The sequence below is a fragment of the Chlorella variabilis genome (genome assembly GCF_000147415.1).
Source record: "Chlorella variabilis unplaced genomic scaffold CHLNCscaffold_6, whole genome shotgun sequence".
NCBI classification, from domain to species: Eukaryota; Viridiplantae; Chlorophyta; class Trebouxiophyceae; order Chlorellales; family Chlorellaceae; genus Chlorella; species Chlorella variabilis.
The window spans coordinates 195,936-204,158 of record NW_005435082.1 but is presented as its reverse complement, the minus strand read 5'-3'; the positions used below and the strand labels follow the sequence as shown (position 1 = coordinate 204,158).

The 8,223-nt window shown below is 70.2% G+C and overlaps 2 protein-coding genes across 2 annotated transcripts in view; one reads left to right on the top strand and one right to left on the bottom strand.

Annotated features, from left to right (window-relative positions):
- The window catches only part of CHLNCDRAFT_57362 (hypothetical protein), a gene marked incomplete at its 5' end in the record, with an annotated part of 6,540 nt that extends 5,644 nt beyond the window's left edge, over positions 1 to 896 (top strand). The window contains 2 exons of the mRNA XM_005849185.1: positions 144 to 245; positions 446 to 896. Coding sequence (XP_005849247.1) covers positions 144 to 245; positions 446 to 533 — 190 coding nt within the window. The 3' untranslated portion in view covers positions 534 to 896. The remainder of the gene's footprint in view (positions 1 to 143; positions 246 to 445) is intronic.
- Positions 897 to 1,034: 138 nt separating this feature from the next.
- CHLNCDRAFT_143484 (hypothetical protein) lies at positions 1,035 to 6,403 on the bottom strand (the record flags this gene model as incomplete). The annotated part of the gene is made up of 15 exons (XM_005848981.1): positions 1,035 to 1,205; positions 1,494 to 1,565; positions 1,785 to 1,866; positions 2,186 to 2,325; positions 2,547 to 2,635; positions 2,916 to 3,030; positions 3,273 to 3,311; positions 3,544 to 3,653; positions 3,886 to 4,040; positions 4,246 to 4,488; positions 4,650 to 5,286; positions 5,466 to 5,570; positions 5,758 to 5,910; positions 6,053 to 6,305; positions 6,371 to 6,403. 15 exons carry the CDS (start codon positions 6,401 to 6,403, stop codon positions 1,035 to 1,037), a joined length of 2,397 nt encoding a protein of 798 aa, XP_005849043.1.
- Between the last annotated feature and the right edge of the window lie 1,820 nt (positions 6,404 to 8,223).

The window sequence follows — 8,223 nt, the reverse complement described above, 5'->3', positions numbered from 1 at the left end:
CGGCCCACGCCCGCAGGCACAAGTCTCTGCTTGTGCGGGCACGGTTTGGCCGGGCACGGCTGACCGGCGGCCCCGCCTGCGCCTTGCCTGCCCCTCGACTCTGCCCCTCGACTCTTCCGCTCTGCTGTGCCGCTGCCCTGCAGCCAAGTGTCTGCCAGCCCCATTAGCAGCAGCGGGGAGGAGGGGTGCAGCGGGTGGGGGGCGTACGTGCTGCAGGCGGGGCTGGAGGTGGTGGACCACGACAGGTGCGCTACGGCACCGCTGTACCGCTGTACTGCTGTACTGTTGTACTGCCACAATGCACCGCTGCTGACTGCGCGCCCTTGATGCACAATGGCTCACGCGGACAGCTGGTGCGGACGCTCGCTTCCTGCCACCAGCACTGTGTGAGCTCATAGCAGAGCATCTCTGCCCCCCCAACCCCACCCCCACCCCACGTTTGCAGGCGGTTTAGCAGCCAGGGCGCGACGTTCAACGCAATGCTGCGCCTGGCGGTAGACAACTTCAGGCGCCGCAGCTACCTCACGATCTGACCGCCTGCGGCCCTGCAGCAGCACCAGACCACCGTTTGGCGCCGCCCGGCAGCAGCAGCAGCAGCAGCCCCTGCTACCGTTTGATGCAGCCCAGCTTTTTTCCCACACCCTCTCCACGCTGTCCTTTGCCTGCTCACCCCCTGAGTGCCCACTCTGCTCCTCGCCCGCTTCTCCCTCCTGCTGCGTGCAATGCCGGCGCCGCACATTGCGCTGCCAGACTGCTCCTCTTTCGCCTGCCCGCCCGCCCAACACTACCCTTCCACCGCATGCCTTCCTCGGGCTTTACAAACCGATTCGGGCTCAGGCTCAAACCAATCAAACAACAACCGCATAAAATGAAATGCAACAGAAATGCAACTGCTCAACGAAACACCAATTTGCAGAGTGTGCCCGCCAGGGGAGGTTTCAGGGGACAGAGAGGTCCTTACACAGCATGGCGCCCGGGGCAGGCCCCTGCCCGTGCACCCACCCACGGGCCGCTGCTGCCGCTCCTGCACTGCGCTACTTGGCCGCTGCGGGCGTGGGCAGCCCCGCCGCCGCCGCCGCCGCCGCCCCGTCGCCCAAGCCGCCCGGTGCCAGCACCCGCTGCTCGATGAACGCCAGTATCTCTCGGTTCACCACCTCTGGAACCTCGTCATGGACGCAGTGTCCCGCATCCTTCAGCTCGATCACCTGTTGCGGGCAGGGAGCGGCGGGCAGGGCACAATGTAGGAGGCTGGGCAGCATGAAACCAGGCATGGCGGCTGACGCGGGAGAGGTGCACATGGCATGAGCCGAGGCGGGCGCGGCCAGGCCAGCTGGCCGCTGGCACCTCTGCCGGCCAATGCAGCCGCTGCAAGTCATGCAAGCCAGCCGCCACTGGGATGATTTGGAGCGGACACATTGCAGGGAGAAGCGGGCTGGCAGGTAGAGGGGCAGCCACGCATCCCCGGCGGCTCGCGCCAGGCAGGCTGGCCGCACCTGGGCGTTGGGGCAGCAGCGGGCCAGCTCGGCGGCGCGTGCGGGCGCGTTGTTCAGAGGGTCCTTCAGGCCCTGCACACATAGGGCACAGGCCGCGGCAGGCAGGGGCAGGCTGGCTTCTCAGAGCTGGCCACGTCGCTGCAGAGGTATCTCTGGGATACCTCGTGGTGCTGCCGCTGTCCCCAGGCCTCGCCGGCCCTCGGCCCCCTTCGCTGCGGCAGCGCGGCCTGTCCCCGCAGCGTTGCACCAGCAGCCAGCCGCACGCCGCCCAGCCCAGCCCTCCCAGCACACCTGAAGCACCAGGGTGGGCCCCCCAAACTTGCTGGTAACCAAGTAGTTGAGCGCGCGAGGGGTTGGCAGGTAGAACACGCTCCTGCCGGGTGATGGGGTGCGGGGCGGCGGCGGGGACAGGGGGGCAGGGACAGACGATGCTTCATGTCAGCAGGGCGGGTGCAGAGGTGTGGTGTGGTGGTGGCACGAGGGGCGGCGGGCCCCAGCGCAGGCACGCAAGGGCAGGACGGAGGGCCGGGGCTGGGCAGGGCAGGGCGGGCCGCTGGCCGCGAGGCGAGGCGAGCCACGCACACGCAGCACCCGCCGGCCTGCCGCACGCTCCAGCATCGGCTGCCAGCCCAGAAGGGCGGCCCGCCGCGTCAGCTGCAGCTGCAGCTGCGCTGAGGTGCGGCGGCCCCCACCTGAAGACGCCGAGTGCCCCGGGGTCGCGTGCCGCCCTCGCAATCTCTCCGCCCAGCCAAGCGTCGGCTCGGTCCGGGCGCGCAGGGTACACCCGTCGCAGCTGGGCTTCCACGCCGCCCTCCAGGTACGCAAAGAGGGCCTGCAGAGGCGGGTGGGGCAGCGGTGATGCTGAGGCGGCGCCGGGTGGGCTGGACGGGAGAAGAGGCCAGGGCAGCAGCCGGGGGTGGGCGCAGGATGCGGCAGGGCGGCGGCGGCGCCGCCGGGCAAGCGGCAGCGACTTTGGGAGGCCGTGGATGGGGCAGGGCGGCGGCAGCGGCGGCGGGCAAGCGGCGGCGACAGAGGGAAGCGTCCCCGGCGCACCCTGGCCACGCCGTCCACTACAAACGCCGGCGGCGGGCGGGACTTGGCGGGCTCCACGGGCGGCTGGTACGGGCCCTCCACGATGCGCCCTGCAGCGGCAGGCAGGCAGTAGCAGGAGGGGGCAGGAGAAGGGGTCCTTTGATGGATTTTCAACAGGCAGGCATGCACACAGCCGCCCCGGCCACCACAGGCGCTCGCTCTCCTCTTCAGCCAACGGGAAGCAGCTGCCGACCTGCCCCGGGCATGCGGCACCAGGCCCCCAGCCCCCCGCTGCAGCCTCCCCGCCCACCACACCCCTCCCTGCCGAGGCCTGCTGCAGCCGGGACAGGCTGGCTGGCTTTCAGGCTTTCACAGGCGGCAGCCTCCCACCTGCGCTGTTGAGCAGCACCAGGCCGCGCACCAGGCCAGGGTGGTCTGCCGCAAGGGAGGCGGAGATGAAGCCGCCGATTGAGTTGCCGGCGACCACCACCGGCCGCAGCACCACCTGCGCCCGCAGGCGGGGCAGGCGCGGGCGCTTAGTCGAAGCCACACACAGCCATGCTTACTATAATAGGTTAAGAAATGCTATTATTATTCGCTTCTGTGGTACCGCCATGCTCCCTCTGTCAGTATATCGGCGGGCTCCTGCACGCCGCCTGGCGGCGCCTTCTGCGCCCCCCGCTGCCTGTGAGCCGGGCGGGGCGCGCGGCCTCACGCTGTGCACCATGCTGCAGGCAGGGGGCTTACCTGGAGCACGAAGTCTGCCAGGAAGTCAGTCCACAGACCCTGCAGGGGGCAGCAGGCAGGGGTGGAAGGGGAGGGGATGGGCGGGCGGCCAGGCGGGGAGTCGAAAGGCGCTGTCGGCAGGCGAGGCAGAGGGTGTAGAAAGGGGGCACCACAGGAATGGAGCGCGGAACGGCATGGCAGGCACAGCAAAGCACAGGACAGCACGGCACAGCACAGCACAGCATAATGCAGCACAGCACCAACACATACACACACACACACACACACGCACCTGGCCGTACGGCAGCACCGGCTTCTCGGCGCGGCCGTACCCCGGCAGCGTGGGCGCATACACGTCATAGCCTGCGGCCGCCAGCGCCGCTACGTTGTCGCGGTAGTGTTCTGCGGGCGGGGCGGAGCAGCGGGGCAAGGGCAGGGGCAGGAGTGGGGCCGGGGTGGTCAGAGACCATAGTCGGGCGGCTGGATTGCACGCTGCAAGGCGCAGCAAGCGTGAGCAAGGGCGGCGCGTGGTGGATCCAAGCGCACGTCAGCGGATGCCAGGCAGGCAGGCAGGCGGGCAGCCGGGGACTGCCGCGCAACGCTGCCTGCCCTCCGGGCGCAGCCGGCGCCGCACCAGAGAAGGCGCCAAAGCCGTGGCACAGCAGGATGGCGGGCCGCTCAGCGGCGCCGACGGCTGGCGCGGCGGCGGCGGCAGCGGCAGGGGCAGCCAGGTAATCTGTCAGGAGTCCCCTCCACCGCCAGTGGTGGAGGGTGGCGCCGTGCACCCGCCTGCGGGCAGGGGGAAGAGTTCTCCCCTGTTTCAGCTGGGGCAGAGGGAAGCAGGTGGTGGCTGCTCTGCCTGCTCTGCCGGCACGCGGGAGGGCGACAGCGGGCTGCGCAGCTGCCTGCGCATGCTGCCGCGTCGGCCCTGGCTGCGGCCTCAGCAGTTCCCCGGCGGGCGTCCCCCTGCCGGGGGCTGGCAGGCCCGCCCCACCTGCCCTCCCGCGCCGCGGCCATCTGCTCGTGGAAATCTCGGGCCTCCACTGCTGCTGCCGCAGCGGCTGCCTTTTTCTGCCGGTGCAGCCGCACCGAGGCGCCGCCGCCCGAGGTCAGCAGCCAGCCCAGCTGGCGCAGCAGGCCGAAGCCGGCGGGCCAGGCCTGCTCGGGCTGCTGCGCCAGCAGGGCTGCGGCCTCAGCATACACTCGCCGCTTGGACACCACACCCAGCGACAGAGCCCTGCAAGGCAGTCAGAAGCGGGATAGGGGCCAGCAGGGGAGGTCAGCAGGCTGCGGAGCCAGCCCTAGGAAGGCTAAAGGGGTGGGCCGCAAGCGGCGCCGCCACAGGAGATCGCACCGCAGTGCAGCGCCTGCGCCCCCCCAGCCCGGCCCTGGCGGCACCTGCCAAACAGCGCGGGGAAGCAGCCGTCGGGGGTGGCGGGCTGGTCGTGGGCAGAGATTGCCTGCGCCAGCGCCGCCGCCGCCGCCTCGCCGCCGCTGCCAAAGCCGCCAAAGCCGCCCTCTGCGGCGGTCTCCAGGCTGCGCAGGTATCCGCCCAGCGCGCGCAGCACGGGCCCCTCCCCCGCCGCTATCTCCCCCGACACCTCCGCCTCCCAGGCGCCCCCGACGGCGGCGACTGCTCCCCCTGCCTGCCAGCCACCGTCGTCGCCGCCGCCGTCGCCGCCGTCGGCCGCGCCGGAAACCAGTCGGTCGATCAGGCGGCCGCCCTCCTCCTCCTCGCTGAAACTGATGCTGGAGGCGCTGCTGCCGCCGCTGGCGCCGTTGCCAGCGCCGTTGCCAGCGCCGTTGCTGCCGTAGCCCGCCGCCGCCGCCGGGAGCAGGCTCGGGCTCAGGCTGGCGGCATACGCGTCGGCGGCCAGCCGGCGCAGCTGGGCGCTGCTGATGCCCAGCCCACCGTCGCCGCCGGCGCCGCCCGCGTGGCACCCTTGTGGCGCGTCCGGGGCGCCCGCCGGCAGAGGCGGCAGCTCGGGGAGGGCGGGGAGGGGCGGGTTGATGGCCGGCTGCCGTGCCTTGAGCGCTGCGGGCAGGGGGGGCAGCAAGGACCGTGCCCGGCAGACGATCAGGTAGCCGCGGGTCAGCTGGTTGTTGGGTCACCTGCCCAGCGGTGCACAGCCTGCTGACCACAACCGCAGGCATACAAACAAACCTCCTGCCCCCCCACCAGGCACCCCCACACATGCTCCCCCACGGCCTCACTTCTGTAATCGTCGTCATGGCTAGCCAGTAGCGGGGCCCGCCAGTGGTGCACGGCCACGCCGCCGGGGAGCGCCGCCGCCACCCGCTCCACGCCCTGGCGCCAGTCTGCAAGGAGCGCAGCCGGCCGACACAAGAGGCAGGGCTCAGCGCAGGGCATGCAGGGCTGGTGGCTGTGCAGCATGCCGGCGACCGCATGCAGGGCAGCAGCAGCACGGCAGGCGGGCACAGCCGCAGCCCCAGGCTGCGCCCCGCCTGCCAGGACAACCGACAGCGTAGGGTTTTAGGGTTTCACCTGCCTCCACCTCCTGCTCCGCCACGACGCCGGCGGCGCCCAGCTCTGCGGCCAGCAAGGGCAGCTGCTCCTCCCAGGCGCCCACCCTCACCACCAGGCGGCTGCCATGCTGGCGCAGGGAGCGATCCAGGGAGGCCAGCGCCCGGCACAGGGCTGCACAGGGGCGCGGCAGCAGCGGGGGATCGGAGGCGAGGGGTGGGAGGGAGCCCCAGGGAAGCAGCCCAGGCAGCCGGCTGCCTGCCGGGCGCACGCCGCGATCAGCCGGCCGCCTGGCGCGACAGCGCAGCCGCCTCACCCTCTGCGCCGCCACGGGGGAGCACCAGGTGCGCGTAGCGTGCGGGGTCGAAGCAAAAGACGGGCACCACTCCACGAGGCGCTCCTGCTGCCGCGTCGGCCGCCGCCGCCGCCGCCGCCGCAGCAGCAGCAGCGGCGGCGTGCCAGCCGGGGTGGTCATCCAGCCGCAGGTCCCGCTTGTACCACAGCAGCAGAGGGCCGCCGCCGCCTGGGGCCGGGCTGGGCGGCGAGGGCTGCGTGGTGGCGGCGCCAGCCTGCGGGCACGACGTCGCGTCGCGGGAGCGGTGTGGGTGAGGGGGATTTGCGAGCAACGGCCTACCAGCGCAGCGCGAGGGATGAGTGTCTGTCCCATTGCCGGACGCGGCATGCGCTGTTGATGACACGGCTTGCAAGCTGGCGGTGGGCAGCCGGCACTCGCCTGCGCAACCGTCCGCTGCCGCCGCCACACGCGTGCAGGCGGTGCTGCCGCCCGCGACGCCTGAATGCCAGGGGCGCTACAGTGCGATCGCGAGGCGCGGCATGGCACCCATGCGGGTCTGTCTAGCCTGCCAGAGGCAGAGGGCACGGTGCGAGACTGAGCGGACGGCATTGGACCACTGAATGGCCGTTCCGCGCCCAGAACACAGTTTTGTAACGTCGCGCCCAAGCCCTTCAATGCTCTGACGCGAAGGAGGGTGACTATGCAGCCCAGCCGGCACCTGCTTGCTGCTGCGCCCTACCACAGCATTTGTTCATGGCACATGATGGCACTGGCCCATTGGGCCGAGAATTGGAAGCAGTGGTTCTTCTAGGCTCGGCCTCTGCTGCCGCTGGCTACCTGCATGGCCTCCAAGCTCAAGCTCGGCGGGCTCAGGGTCTCGGTGCGGGGCGCTGCTGCTGCTCCTTGAGCTCCCAGCAGCAGCACGTGCATGCTGGGCCAATCTGAGCACCGCCTGCCACCGCCGCCTGGTGCCCTCGCACCTCCCGCCCACCCGCCCGCTGCACCACCGCTACTCCTGCAGAACGTCGAGTCGGCGCTGCAGGCCGAAGAAGCGGCGCTCACAACTGTGCACGTTGCAGTGAGCAAGCAGCTCAGGCGGCTCGAGGTGGGTGCGCTTCTCTGCTGGTGATGCGCACAGCAGCAGCGCGATCGGTGGCGGTTGCAGGGCAGCATCATGCCTGTGGCGGGAGCGGCAGCGCCAGCATCCTGCCTTCCCCCTGTTGCCTGATGGGTTTGATGTCTGCATTGCTTGTGTCACCTCAACAGCAGTGCGCATGAATCCAATCATGCGCCTGAACCCGCAGGTTGAGGAACAGCTGCTCCAGGAGATGCTGCGGCGAGCGGAGCAGGAGGCAGAGGGAACTGACGCAGAGCAGCAGCAGCACCCACAGCAGGAGCAACAGCCGCAGCAGGGGCCGCCCCAGCAACAGCCCCAGCAGCAGCAGCAGCAGCAGCAGCAGCAGCAGCAGCAGCAGCAGCAGTAGTGATTCAAATGAACCAAGCTGCTGGCAGCATGTTGGCTCACAACAGCTGCCGCTCCAGAAGCTTCAGCGGCAGCGCGACAGCTAGCAGCTGCCTGTCAGCTGTGCGGTGCTTTGGCAGCAGTGCGGCAGCCGCCCGACCGCCTGCTTGTTTGTGGCGCACGATGACCCCGGCGCGAAACCTCCAAGCAGCAGCGCCGGCTGGGCTGGTGGTCTTTGCCAGCTCAGCCCTTGCAGCTAGCGATGCAGCGGCGGTGGATGAGCTGCCTCTTTGGCGCCACCTGCGGGAGCAGCAGGGCTTCAGCCAAGCCACCATCCGCTACTTGCATACAAAAGTTAGCGGCAAGCAGTGTTCGATCGACAAGGTGCAGCGTGACCTGGCACCTAACATGGCAGCGCTGCGGAGGGAGGGCCTGACCACGGCTGACCGCCAGTGGCTCTGTGAGGCGCACCCAAAGCTGCTCACCACCAAACGCATGACCTTCATGAGCAGCCTGGCAGTTGTGAGGGACCTGGCTGAGCACCTGGACAGCAGCAGCCTGCCGTCGCCGGACCCGCCTCTCACACGGCTGGGGGCCGCGCTCATCGCCTACCCTGGCAGTGGTGCATACCAGCTTATGCGGAACAGCAGCTATATCACTGCTGCTCAGCAGGCCCTTCACGAGGAGCTGGGTGTGAGCGATGCTGAGTTTGCGGCAGCGGTGTTTAAGC